An 18,906-nucleotide genomic window follows, 5' to 3' on the forward strand; every position below is an offset into this window, starting at 1 on the left:
ATTCACCGGCCCACCTTGAGGAAGCTCTATAGGTCTACAGGAACAAAATTAAAAGGAATATAGAATAATGGGACATTAAGTTATAAAGAATAGAGATCAATGGTTAAATAAAAGAAAAGAGAAGAGAAAATTTACAATAAAAAATACAGAATACAGAAATTCAGTCAGCTAATTGCATGATGATGGTAGCTATCGGACCGATTGGATTTGTGGCGAATCAAACCGGCTACTGCACTTTGATCGGATTAACATGAAATTCAATCGTTTTTACTTTATCACGGATTCATATTGAGCTACAAGTTTTTGGTAATAACACTGATTTCTTCAGGGGCGGATCCAGCCATTTTTAAAAGGGGTTCCAACCCAGGATAAGAGGGGGTCCAACCACAAGTATGTCCCGTTTCAGAAGCATTGGTCGTCAAAACAGGGGGGTTCCAACCCCCGCACCCCCTTTTGAATATGCCACTGTTACTTGGAGAATTAAACGATTTCGGTCTACTAGTTATAAAGTTTGCCATTGTTTAGCATTTATTTGTATTTGTTGTTTACCTTCTGTTTTTTGTTAAACATTTAACATGTTTGTGTGTACCCATCTTCGCTAGCCGAGGATTACGATTCACTCCCCTCCTCTCCGCCTTAAACCTTGCATGGCTAGCGAAGATGGTGTGTACCAGAATAAAGAACTTTAAACTGATAAACATGTAATAACAACAAGGACAACAAAAGCTGGTTTGCATTAGTTTTGTACCTGAATTATCGGTCTCACATTTCTTCTTCTCTTTCATTGTCAATCCTCGGGATGTAAATCATTACTGAGTAGTCTTTACTGTTATATTTAAGGGAAGTAATCGATACATGTCTATTTTTGTGAAGTATCTATAAATCTTCTAGTGTTTTACGTGTATTTGGTTTTAAATATATACTAGTTCGTCACGGCTACTGTTAACTCAAACGAACATATAGTATATTTGAATTTAATATAAATGATCTAGTGTTTTACGTGCATTTATATATATATATATATATATATATATATATATATACATATATATATATACTAATAGTCCATTTGCCAATTACATTTTTGATTCTTTTATTACACACTTTTTAAAAAATTACTTCCCTTTGTCAATCGTAGACTGGTTCCATACCGGACAAAATTGGCTTTTGCCAATGCAAAGCATGATGAATTGAAAGTGATGTATCGGCGGTACATGAAAAATAATTTCTGATGTCAAAAGTATTTTAAGCTTAACAACAAATTAATGTAATTAAAACATTTGACAACCTTAAAGATTACTCACATTACGCACAGGTTAATTTGGTCTTCCTGCTAGCTCTCCATTGTAAATAAAAATTAATGTCCCTCATAAGGGAGACAACTAAAAAAGGGATTTCTAATTACAGGGTCAATTACGGGAATTGGCAAATAACCTATTCACCTCGGTCACATTTAACTCAATTTTTTTTTTATTAAAACAATTCCAATGGAGGGAGAAGATTTTTTAATTCAATATACGTAAATATGACTATTGTATACACACACATGTAAATGGGGGATGGGATTTTTTTTCTTTATGGAATATTCATCTATTCTGCACCCTTTTAAAGGCTCATTAATACCCCCTTCCTTTTTTTTAAATTTCATATGGTCGTACTCTTTATAAAAAAAGGAGTGTGATACGATTGCTAATGAGATAACTACATGTATCCACCAAAGTTCAAATGAAGTTGATAAAACCCTATACCGGGCGATCGGCTATAAAAGGCCCAGACGTAAAAAAAATGCAATTGAGAAAACTATCGGCCTAATTTATAACAAAACAGTTTACGAAATACAAATATGATAGACATCATGAACCAACGACAACCATTGAACAACATACTCCTGACTTGGGACAGGCACATACAGAATGTCTTCTCCTTCAACTTTTTTTCTTCTAGAAATAATATATACATGTAATGATTTCAAAACAAAATTAGGCTGATACCACTGATAATAACTTGTCCTGATTTCCTAATTTTAGAAACACGACAGGTGTCACAAGAGGAGCAGACACTGCTATCCTCCCAGAGCAACTCTTGTCATCCCCTTGTTTTTCTTGGGTGCCGTGTTCTCCTTTTTAATTGTTTTCTTGATTGTTTTTCTTCGGCTTATGGTTTTTCATTGCCCAACCCACTACCAACTACTTCGGTATTTTCTTGAAAATGCATTTCATACATGCATTATAAAAGTGTGATCGAAACCATATTTACATCAATCCGAAAATTTCAAATATTGAAATGCAACAAATCGAATGTAGCATCCAATAATGATGCACATGTGTAGTAACTCTGATAATTATTATAAATAAAATCAGTATAATTAATGATGTTTTGCATGGTTTGCATATCTTTTATAATATAAATAATATTTTTTTTAAAAATCGAGATATGGCATGATCGCCATGACACAACCCACATGAAGCGGATTTCAGAAATTAATGTAAAGGTCAACGTAGAGCCTTCGACAATAAGAGAAAAACAACCTTAATCCTATCACTTTGTATTTTAACATAAGCACAAATGCATATGCTACTAAAAGGATAGTTGTGTCTCGAACACTCGACCTGTTTTTAAGTTTTTAGCCCTGAATAATAATTCAGTTCCACCGAAAACAAGTGTTTCTTCAATTTCCAACGTTTCGCCTTCTTTGAGCTTTGGTAGATCTACGATTAAATTACCTAGACGCTGACATGTCGGATCGGTAACGTATCTTGGATTCGGATCAGTTGAAGTGTAAATCGCACATTCGAGAGTCTTCTCATTCGGGTTTAATGCTTGGAATATCTGTGATGCAGTATGACCATCTTCAACTTTCTCGTTAATAGATGCAAATTTAAAGAAAACATCTTTACAACGATCGGTTCCGCCCATTCGAATCTTCTTTGTTTCTGGGTGTATATCCGGATCCCATTCCGGCCAGCTTTGAATCCCATACGTTTTCGGCAAAATTCGCTTCTTTATTTTCTTCTTCTGATGACCAAATAACACAGCTCCTTTTAAAACGGCCAGTCCAGATTCGTCCGGAATAATAATTTTTCGGTCTCCAACAAACTTATTTCTGACAGCCATCTGAACCAGCTCGCATTCAGAAAAACCGCCAACCATGATAACATTTTTTAGATCGGATAGTTCGGTTTTTTCAAAGATATCGCTGAGGTGCTTTATCAACTTATCTATTGTAGATTTAAAAAGGGTTCTGAAAAGGTCAGCTTTGATGTGTAATTTTTGTCCATCAGTTGATACTAAATCTTTGTATTTTGTTTTTTTAATGTGTGAGCTAATGCCACCTCGACATTCTTTGATTAAATCCATTAAACTAACATCCATTTGCATAACAATGTCTTTGTCGTCTGCTCCCTTTGGTTTAATCGATCGCTTCTTAATTTCAAAATCATGCAAGAGATGAAAATAATCTTCTAACTCTTCTTCCCTTAACCTCTCAATGACATCCGCACCAAATAAATCTATCATGAAGTCAAGGAATGCTTTGTCTACAGCCGTGCCTCCCCAGGGACCGCCGCTAGGAGGTATCACTTCTTCTAATGTTTCGTCCTTTTGCCGTTGATGAACAGTGATATCAGCTGTACCACCTGAAAAGTCGAGATGAGAGATACATTACTTAGTCTACCTTATATCGGACAACGGATTAGTATCATAAGTTAGTGAGCATGCTGGTTTTTTTGTTTTAATTTAATTAGCTCCGCCCTCAGTTCAACAGCCTGGAAAGAAAGAATAGATGGCCATCATATATAAACTATTGTTGTTGTGCATGTAATATTGTATGTATAAGAGCAAGAACTCATTAAATAAGTGAAAATAAGTTAAAATATTAAAAAATATTTACTTAAAAAAAAACACTACTTATTTCGTAATGTTAAAATAATTTTAATTCTGAATTCAAGGCGCGAATTATTGATTTTATCATACCTTCCACTTAATACACCTTATCACGCGCGAGTACTGTAATAAAGTTTTTTTTTATATAACCGTAACATTTAGGAGGCACACCACTAAATAACCACCCTGTCTAGTTTAATGTTAACTATGCGAATATTTGAGAAATTCTCAAAAATATATTTTTTTCCAGTAATGAATAATGCTTATCGCATATTAACATTAAGAACTTTTAATTACAATAGAATTAACTTTTTTCTATAGATTCATTACCAAGGCAAGGCAAAATTTCGGTCAAATAATCAACATACTCTCTTTTTTTCAAGTGACAGTCTAGATGTCCAACCATTCATCACAGTCGACCTACCGCGCAAAACCTTCGTAGTATTGTATTAGTTTCTAATGTGTGCTCGTCCTAAATATGACAGTACACACGCCTACCGACCGTGCGAGACCCTCATCGGTAGTCAAGGTCGTTAAAAAACCCCCTCGTCGACACAAAACAATCGATTTATCAATCATTTTTGAAGGTCGTAGATGTTTACATCTTTGGTTCATTGGCAACCATACAACCTCTCCTTTTTTTAAATAATAAACTTTCAATGGTATATACAAAGGCGGTGTTAAAATTAAGTTTCTTAATTTGATAATCCAAAATAACTGATTTTTAGATAAGTTTATCAAACCTACCACCAAGGTCAATAACCATAAATTTCATCCCTGATTTTATTGTTTGAAGGAACTTGTTCTCTTTTTTATCAACCTCCAGTCTCAGTTCATGACAGTATATAGATGCTGCCTCGGGTTCCAGTGCTAAGGTCAACTGATCTTTTTTTATTCCGGCCTGGAATGAAAATATAATAAAGCTATAATCGGATATAAGTGCTATTAAAACGTTCTGGTGACATAAAAAAGTTATTTCCGTTGCAGGTTACATTTATACATAGCAAGGTAACCCCCGGATGTCTTAGTTCAAGACTTCCTCCATTTTATTCGTGCTTAATCTTTAGTTTTCTGTGTTGAGTTTGATACACTTTTGATGTCTTTCATCTATTTTTTATCCTCACCATTGATGTTTATTCTATCTTCCCTTGTAAGTCTTAGTGTTTGTCTCGCTAAGACGAAATCGAAAAAGCGAAACTTAGGCGTACTGTTTCCGGTGTCGACGGCGTCAACAATGTATAACTTTATGGTAAATTACAAAAAGGGAGACATATCTCTGTGCCAATAGTTTATTCACGTATAAAACTATGTATGTTACTATTTTACCTCTTCAGCCGCTTTTCTCATGAAAAACTTTGCTTGGTCAGCCCATATAGCAGGTACTGTCAATACATACTGTACATCTTCCTCTTTCGTGCCCATAAGTCTGCTTTGTAATTTCTTTATCATCTGTTCTTTCAGGTATTTAACAGAAATACAGAACACGTCTAATGCCTTCATTTTCTTGCCACATTCCTCCTCAATTTCGGTATCCAGTGATAATATCTGACATTTAAATATACGTTTGTGAATGTTTTGAATTATAAATACATCGACAATGAATATGATGTAATTATTTGAGCAAACGAAGGATTTAATACAAGTTTTTCGCTTTAAAGTTGTTTATTTCGTAAAGAACTTAATGCATATGTAATATATACTTACCGACTTCACCAACTGGACATTAAAACAGTTTTTAATATTTCATTAAGTTGCTGGGCTCCTGATATCTTTTGACAAGAGATTGAGGCTTGGACCTCCCTGTATTTTCTGCGTGTATTTTACTAGTATGTTTATTCGATGACTATTTAAATAGCACATGATTATTTAGAAAAATAATGTAAATAAATGACTAATGTTGTGTAATGATAGGAAGTTCGAGCGGGACTGACTTGTATTGTTCTTTCAGATTTGCTAATTAATTATTTTATTTTTATTGAAATTCTATACTAGTTTACTTTAAATTTGGAATTTAGTTCAGAGATAAGAACTCGGTAGATGTTTTTGTGTCTGTCCCAAATCTGAAAATTAACAACTAAGTGTGACTGTCTCTATTTATAAGAGATTCGACGAATACCGTATATTGAGCTCTCGATGTCTTAAGAGTTTGTGAGTAATATTCAACAAATCTGTGAAACATTTGTAATAGTCAGTTTCATCAATACTTTCAAGCACTCGTGTGAAACAGACGAAACATTATCTTATCACTTAGAGACTTAATCAAATATATTCATGAGAACAGTTGAAAAAAACGCACCAGTGATTTTCATCACTTCATCCTGAATGTGAAGGATACAAAGTGGCACAAACCTCATTATGCAAACTCATCTTAAACCGTCGGAAATAGTAAAAATCCTTCATCTTTTCATCAGGGATGATAGTTTGTGTGTATTTATTATCGGCTTCATATCCAAAAGCTACAAATTCTTTTTGTTTGTTCAGCAGCACAGACGTGGGTGTCTTGCTTGATGTCAAATCGCTATCTTTCCACTCACATGTGTAAATTGACGCTTTTTCATCTCTTGTAGAAAAGGCAAAGCCAGAGTATGTCGTCCCAAAATCTATTGCCGCCACAAATAGCTTTGTCACATCCATGTGCCTGCAATAGAGACTGCATATTCATGTTTGAAAAGTTATACATTATGGGGTGACACGGGGGTGTTCATTTCCCAAATAACGTTTTTTTCCTCCACTTCCAACTTTTCTTTCTTTTCTTTTTTCTCCCCGATCACAATTCCTATACCTCCTATATTCCAGCTCCCTCTTTTTTGTACCCTCTATAAGCATGTCAACCCCCTCGTACGCAGTATATAATTTAAAATTTCAATTCAAGAACATGGTTAAGTGAAGGACTAAAATTTCATTACAGTGTATTAATTTCATTCACCTCCAAAAAGTGTCCATTTCAAATTATCATACAGTTCCGCTATATTTCTGGCTTTGAATGGCGTAAAGGTGGTTCACTTGTCATGTTTATCATCTGTAGTTTTCAAAATTGTGGATTTAAAACAATCTATTAGTATTACAACGTTTTGCCAAGTAATCAACACTTTCAAATTTTCACTAAACACATCATAAGCTATACATCGCTTAAAAATTCTTGTTAAATCTGCGCTATTTCATAGAATTTGATAGTGAAAACATTTCTATAGTACTTCCGGATCAGCCGGATTTTGGTTAGGTTCTTAGTGCTTAAAATAAATGAAATACATTTAGTGAAAATTGGATTTTTAATTTGCTTGATTAGATTTTTCTTAATGTGAGTGCATTTGAAATTCATAAGAGTACGTAGTTCACCAAATATTTACTATATTTGTACCTCCAAGTTCATGAATATTGATATTGTGAAAGCTGTCACTACATATACATGACATATACATTTATGTGTTGTATTTTTATTTAGAATCTGCACTGATAGATCTGCAGCTGTCGACTCGGCCGTCGATCGAGCTCCTTCGAAGTTGACCTCGTACGATGTCTTTTGGTCGTCAAATGTTATTTCATTGATGTTTACCCAACATCGACTTTCGTTCATACTTTACTTTTTAGGTAGATACATATTTCTCTATTTCTTGTGAACTTTTTGTCGCGTGTATGAACTAACAAAATGTTTTGTTTGTAACAACCCAATATTAGAATAATTGATTAATTCCTAGTGCTAACAGTCAGTTATTTCTTCAAATAAAACATTAAGATAAATAAGAATGAAGATATTTATGAAAATGATATGATAAATTGAATTACACACCTGAATTATTCATGAAACACAATCGTTCATTTCATTTACAGCCTAGGAAGTAAAATAGAACACAAATTATAAATAGATTTTAAACACGTTTAAAGGGAAATAATCAAAATGAAGAAAACAAAAAACCCAAGATCTGTACGTGTACATTATCAAAGTTTTCTATGCGGTTATTAAAAAGACATCGCCAAGTAGCATGATTGCATCATTTATAATTAACAAAAAATCATTAAAATGTTAGTGTATCTATCGATGAGAAGAAGGGACAAAAGGGGGGAGAGGGGTGGGTGAATCACGACCCATATATATATATATATATATATCTCATGGCAAAATCACAACCCATTCATATATTTCTCACTTAATTCCTGACTTGGGATAGACGCAAAAATGCGACGGGGTTCAACATGTTTTATGAGATGTCAATCCTCCCCCTATACATCTAGCCAATGAGGATTTAAAAAAAAACACAAACATCAATACGCTCAGTAAAACTCAGTTTAAAAGAAGTGAGAGTCCGATGTTAGAATAGGAAACAGATGAAACTAAGCAAAATGACAATGATCAACATACATTAACCTTGTTTAAAATGGACCATTTATGTTTTTTTTTTAAGTACTCAGTGACGCTAACATGACTAAAGAAAAACTCAGTTTGAAAAAAGCCAGAGTCCGATGTTATATTAGGTAACAGAAGAAACTTAGCAACATGACAATAATCAACATAAATTAACCTAGTTTAAAGTCGGACCATTTATGTTTAAGTACCCAGTGACACTTAAGACAGAGTTATACATTTCCATTTACAACTAAGATAGTGGTATGTTGTAAAAGAATGAATGATAACGATCGGCACGACCGAAGTAATTAAAACCAAGAGAAACATTAAAGGATTTACGGAAGTGATGAAAATAAAACATTTTTGTAAAGAAACTTTTTCAACAGCATTACATTAATTGCTTTATCAATTCTGAATAAAAAAAAACCAAAACAATACCGAACGAACGATACCGATTTATTGTAAATGTTTAAAAAAATATGAATTTTTCTTATTTTTGATATTGAATATTTTTAGAAAGGAAGAGAAGATCACAAGTGAAATGGCTTCCTGTACTCTCGGCATTCTTTCATATGGTTCCCAAAAAGTACCAATACATGTATCTGTATGTTAAAAGACTAGAAATATTTATTTATGTTTCAATGTGTATCATGATTAAAAAAAAAAAAAAAAAAAAAACGTTTAATTGAGTAACTCTCTTTCTATAAACGCGGGTTTTATTTCAATCGGATGTTTAGAATAACAACAACAAAAAAAGTGTACAAAGAAATTGCTATTTGACTACATCATCGCCAGTATATTGTATTGAATGTTACATGCATTGATATTGTAAAAACTATTATCTCCCTTACTCTATTGTTCGTGTTCATGTATGTTCATTGATGTGTTGTTTTCTCTTTTTTCTCCGCCTCATGATTCATTTCATAAATGTGTCTTCCAAACGAACAGTTGTATTTCCATTCTCTCTGACTATTGGCACACGCCAGTCATGTCAGACATCAATTTTGGACCTAGTGACCTTCCGTGAGTTTTCCCTACGTTACCAGATGGTGAAGAAAACATTAAGCTAATGTCATTTTCACCTAGGGTGGATAAAAGTATTGTCGTAGGAAAAAGTTTGATTATATAAAGGACTGGTTAATAGTAACGTCAGACCCAATTCGGAATTTTGGTTAAAATCTTCGAGAGTTGTACAACTTTGACATTTGGCCTTGTGCCATAGTCTTTCGTATATACTTAGTTCGCATAAAAGTATTGCCGGAAGGATGTGAGTAAAGCTAGAACCGGTTTTCGATTTTTTTTTAATTGTCCAACCTTGGTCTTCGGAGTATCTAAAATTAAATCCCTACCCTAAGGTATACTGAACATAAAGGCTTAGGTGGGTCTGCATTATAGTTCTAAAGTTAGGGTCTTACATTCCTACCCCCAACTTTCGGAGGTATTTTTTAATTCCCTACGGGAAAACGTTTGTCTACAATAGGTGCAATTGAAAGGTTTTGATCTAAGGCTTCTTGGACCAAAAGAAATAGAAATTGAACATGTATAACTACCTCATTTGGTTTCCTTGGCAATCATACCACATCTTCTTATGTTAATATTGTTTGTACCTGAGGATATCATCAGCTAAGGAGTCATTCAATTTGCTTCGGTACTGACATGATTTATAACACATATTTCTAAAAATTCCCCATTGAAAAATTTAGAAATTATTTAGAAATTGAGGTAACAACTCCTTCGGGCAAAATTGACCTTGGGTAGTACTTTGCTTTCAAATTTTGGGGTTTTAGCGTTCCTTATGAATTTAAATCAAAGTTCCAATTCCCTCAGGCAAAACTCTTCTTTTCAGGAATATGGCAATTCATTAAGGTCACTTTTGTCATATACATGTAGCGCCTAACTTTTCTCCGTATTTATACATCGCTGGCTTTCGAATGTTTTTAAGGTAATAGAAGAAGAGCGCATCGGACCAACGAAATTTATAGTGTTTTTTTTTTTATTTTCTTTTGATGTTTATGAGTACAATAGAATACCAACTTATTTTATCGAGTATTAGACTAAATTAAATAGAATGGTAAAGAAACAAAGAGAACAAACATTAGCACAAAAATATATCTGTACTTTATAATCGGTATTGTCGCAAAGCATATAAAATACAGCCTGTGACAAACAAATTTGATATTACTAAAATCATATGTACAACGAATCCTTAAAAAATCAAGTGTCGAGTGTCCCTTGTCATTGGTTCCATGGACCGTTTTAAAAAAGGAACCCAGACTTTGTTGGATTGAGTATTTACTGTAGCTTTTTTTGTAAGTGAAACTCATAAAGTTATTATTCCGAGTAACACTATCAGAGAAGTAATTGCTTCTTACATTTTTATTTCTTACGTATTGGAAGAAGAAGAAATAAATTTCATCATCTATATCATAATTAGATAACTACATTTAAAGAAATTCTAAGAAAAATTGTTTTAACGAATCAAGAGCTGGTCTGAAATGTAATATATAAAAAAACACATGAACTTCATAAATTACAATGTAAGAGAGTCTGGAATGGGAAAGGGGGGTCCTTCATTTCTTTATTCCTTTTTGACATTTTTTCTTTATTCTTGATTAATGTTGCCCAATATTCTCCATTCTATATAGTTTTGCACCCCATTATCCTCCAATCTTTATTTTGGCCTTTTTTTGTACTCTTGGTTGATTATTCTTTATTTTGTAACCTCTTTCCAGACCCTGATGTAGTATCGTTATCTAGCGTGATGTCTTTGCATTTTGATTCAACATGTTCGAAAAAATATTTCAACTAAATCTTAATTATTTTCAATCGGTGGTTACTTATGAATGTCTCGTGGTTGGTAGTGAATCACCAGTTGCTGAATAGAAAAGGGGGTGTAGAGGGCGTGTGCCCCTTTTATTGAAATATATATACTTTTTAGCATAAAATCGTCAAATGTTTTTGGGTAAATATTAAATTTTCTTGATTTACACCCCCTCCCCTTTTTTTGAATCCTGGATTCGCCCCTGATAAAAAAAAAATGTATATTTCAATAAGAAAAAGAAAATAATTTTAACATGTATTTTAATTCCTTTATGGGTAGATGCATAGGTACCCTGTCCAATTAGAGCTTTCTATGACTTGAAAGTATCAGTAATGATCAATCTGACTCAAGATCATTTCTAGTAGAGTAGTAAAGCAAAAACTAGTACTAGTATTCTCATTGAACGAACACTTACGTGAATGAATGAAAATACAAGTTTGCGTAGGCTGAATTTTAGTTCATTCAATGGTATATTGTCGGATACATCGTCACCGGAAATTTTCTATAAACAATATTATAAACATGTAATTGTACATGCATGAAGTGTTTCCTTATCCTGTATGGCTGTTACGACGTGAGTATACTGAAAAACAACAGAAACGCACCACCTGCATTGATATCTTTTAATGTAAAACAAAATGGCTATATATTTTGAATTATGAATTAACCTTGAACAAAATTTCTGCAAATGATTTTAGGGAAGAAGGAAAAATGAGTGTTGCCTTTTTAATAGTCGCATTTCTTCCAAATTCACATCACAAAACATGTCCATTATTATTGAAAAACAAATTGGTGACGTTAAACGAATAAAATTAAAGTATTATTTTAAAATTGATTGTGAGTTTTTACTAAATTTTTTAACCGTTTTCAAAGCATGATATGAATTAAAATAATGGATAATAAAGAAAAAAAGAAAAAAAAACAAAAGTATTTATAAACATCGAACACACAAACAAACGCATTCTCAAAAGTGACCTTATTCTATACTTCGGTCAGCCATTGAAGTGGTGGGTTTATCGTGTTGCTCAGTATATGCATCTATATTATACTTATATTATACTTATGTCGTGACTCAGTCTAAATATATGAAGTTGAATCGACATGGTCAAGTAAGTTTACATTATCTAGTGCTTTATATTATCTCACATATATTGCTTCAATGTTATATCTAGCATACATATTCATTCAAAATTAATGTATGTTTTGTTTTTTATCAAAAATAATGTTTACACGTCCGTTAGGTCTGCAAAGAATAACTTTTCTTACTTTAATTTTCTTGATTTACACCCCCTCCCCTTTTTTTGAATCCTGGATAGGTCTGCAAAGAATAACTTTTCTTACTTTAATTTTCTTGATTTACACCCCCTCCCCTTTTTTTGAATCCTGGATTCGCCCCTGATAAAAAAAAATGTATATTTCAATAAGAAAAAGAAAATAACAGGATTATTTGTTAAAATAATGTAATCTAATTGTTTGTGTTGTTGGGCTGCTGTCATATCAACGTTTCTTATCTTCTTTTTTAATTCTCGTTGACAACTTGTCGAAACACTGAAAAAATGTTAATTAAAATGTCGTTCGTTGACCTATGGTTGCTTATATCTACTTTATTTGGACTCTTGTGAAATGTTGTCTCATTGGCAACCATCTCCTTATTTTTCTTGTTAATTGTAACTACCTTCGTAAAGGGGATGCTACACTTTGAAATGTGGGATATAAGAGGTAAAAAAGTGGGGATGTGCGATATAGGGGTCCAAAAAGTGGGGATGTGCGATATAGGGGTCCAAAAAGTGGGGATATGGGATATAGAGGTAAAAAAGATGGGATTAGGGAAAAGGAAGGGGGAAAAAAGTGGAGAGTGGGAAAAAATTATAAAAAAGCGGGATTTGGGAAATGACACCCCCCCCCCTACACGGGTCCCCGTCCGTTCGTATAGGGATTATAGTGTTTGGACAACGCAGAATAAAGTACTAAATACTAGGTTAAATACAGTGAAACCTGTATCAAGCGAATCCCATTAGGACTGAGGAATTTGTTCTGTTAAGAGACAGGCGTTCAGTTTATAAAGATTCAAAATATGGTGTTGCTGGTATAAAGGAGGGTCTTGATGGGATTAACATAATAGAAAATGGGCAAAAAGTGCAGAATAAAGGGCAAACAAAAAATGAATATAGAAAAATAGGCAAAAACAAATAAAGAATAGAGAATAATGAACAAAATAAATAAAAAGCACATAGAAAAATATTTAAAGAATTTGAGAATAATAAAAATATGGAACCCCTATCTAGGCCCTCATAAAAGCACTTTGGAGCCAATTAGTTTATACAGGTTTCCAGTTTAGTCAAGGTTTGATTTAGACAGGTTTTGCTGTTATAAGGAATGAAGAGGATAAGATTAAAGAGGTTAGTTCAAACTTTGCATGGTCAAATATACTTTACAAACTAAAAAAAACTTTTGCTATATCTTAATTTGTTTTTGCTATTTAGCGAATTTGGTTTTGTTTAAAGATTTTTGACATTTTCTGTTTAATCTATTCATCACTTGTTTTCAGACTCGCTCCGATTTAGAGTTTGACATATTGAATAGACATCTTTCTACTACGGCTGAACTTTGTATGATGACCATGCTAGATGTTTTTGTGTGTGTTTCGTTTAGTTGCTGTCTTATTAACGCATAACACTTACCTCGTTTTGTTCATATTGCCATCGGAAAACCTCGGCAGATCTACAACATGAAACGTAGCGGAATTTGACGAGGTTCGCCGATTGATTCATATAAGTATCGGCTGTTTCTCATAACTTAAAGTAAACGAAGCAGTGAACAAATAAAACAATTATAGCATTATAACGGCACAGTTTTATTGCACCAGATGCGGATTTGGACAATCAATGTCTTTTCAGTCATGCTCGAGGTCAAACTTTTTGAAAAAAATGTCTTTTGGTTATTTGACTCGTTGGATTTCTGACTCATTGTCATTTATCCAACGTTTCCTAGCTTTCATAGTTAATGATCAGATACATACCAGATAACTTTATTTGATTTCAACATAAATATTCATTAAGAAAAAATATTTTATTGTCAGTAGAATCGTTGGCATTTCCACATAATACTTTTAGTGTCAAACAAATTTGATAATTGTTTTTTTCAAGCGAATAACCAAACATAACCCCCCTTCCTCCCCCTCCCCCCCCCCCCCCCCCCAAAAAAAAAAAAACAAAACAAAACAAAACAACACAGTAGGATTTTATCGCTAATTTGAATACCATTTGTTTAACTCCAGTGGCGGATCCAGGGAAGGGGGGGGGGGGGGAGTGGGTCCGGGGGTTGGAACCCTCCCTTTATTTTGACGATCAATGCATTTGAATGGGGATATATAGTTGGAACCCCCTCCCCCCATTAAAAATGGCTGGATCCGCCCCTGAACCCTGTCACGTTCAATCAAATGTTTTGCATTTTTAATGTTTAATTTCCCTCAAATTATGTGGATGAACTTCACTGTCCTATTAATCGTTTATCTCACGTTCAAACAATAACAAAGTTTTCACATACTTCCGATTGCACTCGCTTGACACAGACTTGTTTTTAACAATAAAATCACATGTATAATAAGAGTGAAGGTTGTCTGTAACTTTCTATCATTAATACACCTTTTTACCGACTTTAAAGCTAATATAAACTGATCATAAGTAGATTCTGGGCGAGGTTCTGGGATGTGGGTTGCAATACTATTATGAAAGTAGCAATCTTGTTAGGAATATCTGACAAGATTCATACATATTCTTTTTTCTTTCACCACTTTTTCCTGAGAGAGAGAGAGAGTGCGCAAAACATATATACATTCTCGACTAGTGTAACTTATGCGTTTGGGTGTATTTTTGTATATATATCAAATTATGTTGAAATCGATTAAAATTTGATTGAACTCATATATTTCAGGTGCTAACTAAATTTCACTGTAAATCTCTAGTCAAAGAGAAATGGACGAAGAAAAAAGGAAGAAGATTTTATGTGAGGAACTAAACACGTTACGGACATACCAGAAGTTAGAACGAACAAAAATGTCAATAACGATTAACGAATTGATTTCTTACTGCGAACAATGTAAATCAGCGGACATGCTATTAGTTCCGTATGAAGAACGTCCAATAGGACCGAAACGACAACGCACGTGTTATGTGAATATTTTCTTTGGGGGTTGTTTAACTGGACTGTGCGGCTGCGCTAAATGATCACGTGACATGTTTACCAGCCTATTGATAGATTGCATTGTAGTACATAATTTAAAAATGGTTTATTTCTTCATTTTTTCTAGTTATTGTTTTTTATTTGAATTGTTGTATTTATCAATTTGCTTGCTGCAAAGTGATTGCCATATCAGGGGATCTGGATGGGGGTCCTTTATTTCTTGATTCTTAAATTTTTTGCACAATTTTCTCTATTCTTTATTTATTTTATTACAAAAAACGTCAAAATAATAATTTTTGTCTGCGTCTACATATTTTCAACAATCACGTTCACCGATTAGATCAAACCACCAGCACAGATCATTCTTTCGCAGGACAACCCTACCCACCGTGAACATTCAATGTTATATTTTCAATTTAACTTTCATTTTCTTTGTCAGATTTTATATTTTATTATCTGAGATTTATGAAATGAATTGCATGTTTCTTTTAATGTTTTAAAACAATAATTTGTTTAAAACGTGTGTAAGGGAAAACCATTGTCTATTAATTGGAATTTGATGTTGTACTATACTTGCATACTTAAACATGAAACCATTTTGATGTTATACCATGGCTGAAGCTCCACCTATTTTCTTACAGATATCCGCATTTCAACTATTTAGGAAACGTTGTTATATTTTTGTTGTCTTTAGTATAAATAATCCTTACATAGTGTTTGCAGCCTCTCAAGAATTTGCATCAATATAATTTTAAATGAGAACCATTAACCAACCCTTCAACAAATAAGGAAAACAAATATTGTAAAGCGTTTTTCTTTAAATTAATACTTAGCTGTATTTATAAATATCTTTTTAAAAATATGCACACTTAAAAGGCCTACCAGACATATATTAATAAATCAAATTAAATTGCAAAGCCGTTTGTACGAACAGCTTAAAAGTAAAAAAATATTGGCATGTTTGTGGCGTTTTGATTTTGGCGTCTAGCCTTTTTTCCTGACTTCAACGATATTCATCAAATGTACTTCAAATGTGTCGTCGTTAATTTCTGTTGGCTGCTCAGGTTTGAATCTATACTGAGGTTTTATAATCACTAAATCGATATTGCTGCTGATGGACGTTTCGTTCCCGAAGGTATCACTAGCCCAGTAGTCAAGACTACGTTATAGAATGACATAACATTAATAATGTCATATTTTATAACTTTACTGTTTATTAAGTGTCAACATTTTTCGAAACAAAAAAGATTTTCTTCTCCTAGGCATATTTTTTGCAGAACTGTTTTAGTTTTCAAAGTTTAATAATTTCGTAAATAAGAATTTACGACAAAGCTGACGATTTTTAGTTCCCTATTAGTAATTCCCCCCCTCTTTAGATGGTGATTTTCTTTGGCCCCTTCTTATGGTGTGTATATTTCACAACGTGTTCGCTATGCCCGTGTCTGCAGTCGTGTATTATATTTCAATGAAGGTTATTTGTGTATAACTGGTAAATTATTAAGTTGGGTATTTCGTTACCACACATTTATTTAAACTTTTACTAAATTCGTCCATACATGCAAAACTTTCGTTAGGACGTTTGGCTGTACCTGTATAATTCTTATTAAAAAAACGGGATATCACACCGAAATTTTTACTGTGATATTGTGTATAAATCCCATAAATTAAGACACGATCCATGAAAACTCATTGGTCATAAATTTGTTATGAAAGGTTATCAATCAAAGATAGTAGTGAAATCTTTAAATATTGTTTTTTATCGGTACTTACGTTGATTTTGTTTTTGATGAATTAAAACATAACTACATGTACATACAGTTGCTACATAGAAATAAGAAGATATTGTATGATTGCTAATGAGACAACTCTCCACCAGAGACCAAATGACATAGAAGTTTTCACCTATATGTCACCGTATAGCCTTCAACAATGAGCAAAACATATACCGCATAGTCAGCTATAAAAGGCCCCGAAATGACAAATGTAAAACAATTCAAATGAGAAAACTAACGGCCTGGTTTATGTACAAAACAATGAACGAAAAACAAATATGACAAACAGAAACAAACGACAATAACTGAATTACAGACTTGGGACAGGGGCATACATAATGTGGCGGGGTTAGACTAGTTTTTTGGCGCCAAACCCTCCCCCTAACCTGGGACAGTGGTGAAACAGTACAACATAAGAACAAAGTATAAACATCAGTTGAAAAGGGGTTTACTCATCAGATCGATACAAAGCAGAAAAACATCTAACAAAACCACAGACCGGACGTGGCAAGGTATTTATATGTATGTACAGTTATGAGTACGCATGATCCTGTTGATACTGTTAACTTATATTTTGGCATTGCACTAGGTCATGCGTTTCTCAGACTGTTTATGACGTCCTTACACTAAATGTGTAGTACGTGTATTGATAGATATCTTAGTCTGTGAAAATATGATGTATCTGTTTGTTGTAATCTGCGTTGAAATATCCTTCAGCAACTGCGAATACTCTTATACCGGTGCTTTGTGTCTATTGCTTTTATGTTAGTTGGTTTATTTGTGCATCTTACCGATTTAGTGAGTTAAGCCATTCGCAACTGATTTTTACAATGTATTCTTATGTTGCGCTTTAGTACCGTTGTCCAAGGTTATGGAAAGGGTTGAGCGCTCACAAACATGTTTAATTTATATTGTGTCATAGATCAAATTTATTCGTTCAGTGTATATTTACTTGTTTTTGTGTATTGTCTTTTTGATCGAGTTAAGCCATTTCAATTGATATTTTATTGTGTGTCTTTTTATGTTGTAATGTTATACCACTGTTTCAGGTTAGTGTGAAGGTTGGCGCCTGTTAAAACGATTAAAACCCGCTGCATTTTTATGCACCTGTCATAAGAAAAATAACGATAATTATCAATTTCATCTTATATTAATTTTGATCATTTGATTGAGATATCATTACAATAATCAAGGAAATGTGAACAATAAGGAAGGATGTACACGATGAAATCCAAATTTGTGAATACAAGGAAAAATAACCATTTACACTGCGGCTGCCATTTTTGTAAAATGAGATCCACAATAATGGAGTGTTTCGGATAATTTGCTGATGTTTAAGCAGGTTATGGTAAGCTTTAATTGGAATGATAATAAATAACTGTCTGAAATTTAAAATATAATGTATTGGAAATAGTTAAATATAATACTAGCAAATATGATTTTAATATCCCCTATAAAACAATTTTGAAGGCAATATAAATTTCGAAAGAATATGTGGGCATACGTCTAATAGACAGCAACCCAGTGAAACGAAAACAAAAAATCAATTAAAAGGCAACATAAGTCTTAGACAATAAACATGATAAACCCGTGTTTATACATACTGTGAAGCTCAAAATCGCCCATAGTTTATCAAAGTTATGTATATTAAACAGAAACAATCGAAGATCTACCGTCATCACCAACTGTTCTTTGAATATTTTTAAATAACGAACAACACGAAGATATGACAAAAGACAACCACTGACGAGGTTCGTCACTTAGGACAGGCACATAAATATGAGGCGGGATAAACATTGTTTATTTTTTTATGTCGCCCCCTTTCAGCATTTTTAAAAAATCTTCATCAGTTTTATATTTGACCCTCTGTCAATCCCTTCGTCTGTTTGTTTGGGCTATGCGTTCCA

The 18,906-nt window shown here is 33.2% G+C and overlaps 2 protein-coding genes and 1 long non-coding RNA gene across 4 annotated transcripts in view; 2 read left to right on the forward strand and 1 right to left on the reverse strand.

Annotated features, from left to right (window-relative positions):
* Window positions 1–2,529: 2,529 nt before the first annotated feature.
* On the reverse strand, window positions 2,530–7,719 carry LOC127714576 (heat shock 70 kDa protein 12A-like). The gene is made up of 5 exons (XM_052220645.1): window positions 7,670–7,719; window positions 6,232–6,520; window positions 5,209–5,427; window positions 4,630–4,783; window positions 2,530–3,635 (listed from the first exon to the last, which is right to left on the reverse strand). The coding sequence occupies exons 2-5, from the start codon at window positions 6,514–6,516 to the stop codon at window positions 2,578–2,580; spliced, it is 1,716 nt and encodes a 571-aa protein (XP_052076605.1). The 5' UTR covers window positions 6,517–6,520; window positions 7,670–7,719; the 3' UTR covers window positions 2,530–2,577.
* A 4,385-nt stretch (window positions 7,720–12,104) lies between these two features.
* LOC127715043 (uncharacterized) lies at window positions 12,105–15,344 on the forward strand. The gene is made up of 2 exons (XR_007988092.1): window positions 12,105–12,154; window positions 14,979–15,344. It is a non-coding gene; the product is annotated as an uncharacterized LOC127715043 (long non-coding RNA).
* A 2,553-nt stretch (window positions 15,345–17,897) lies between these two features.
* LOC127714238 (uncharacterized) overlaps window positions 17,898–18,906 on the forward strand; it is a 29,058-nt gene continuing 28,049 nt past the window's right edge. The window contains exon 1 of one of the 2 annotated variants that reach the window (XR_007987630.1): window positions 17,898–18,347. The gene's annotated coding sequence lies outside the window, so the exon portion shown is untranslated. The remainder of the gene's footprint in view (window positions 18,348–18,906) is intronic. The other variant, XM_052220280.1, reaches the window with a different exon arrangement.

The sequence above is a fragment of the Mytilus californianus genome, unplaced genomic scaffold, assembly GCF_021869535.1.
Source record: "Mytilus californianus isolate M0D057914Y unplaced genomic scaffold, xbMytCali1.0.p SCAF_9, whole genome shotgun sequence".
NCBI lineage: Eukaryota > Metazoa > Mollusca > Bivalvia > Mytilida > Mytilidae > Mytilus > Mytilus californianus.

Excerpts from the sequence above, each read along its gene's own strand:
- LOC127714576 (XM_052220645.1), bottom strand. The coding sequence starts at position 6,516 with ATGGATGTGACAAAGCTATTTGTGGCGGCAATAGATTTTGGGACGACA. Across the intron at positions 5,428-6,231 it reads AGATGAGTTTGCATAATGAG|ATATTATCACTGGATACCGA; the intron begins GTTTGTGCCACT and ends TTTAAATGTCAG. Across the intron at positions 4,784-5,208 it reads TGAGAAAAGCGGCTGAAGAG|GCCGGAATAAAAAAAGATCA; the intron begins GTAAAATAGTAA and ends TTTTCATTCCAG.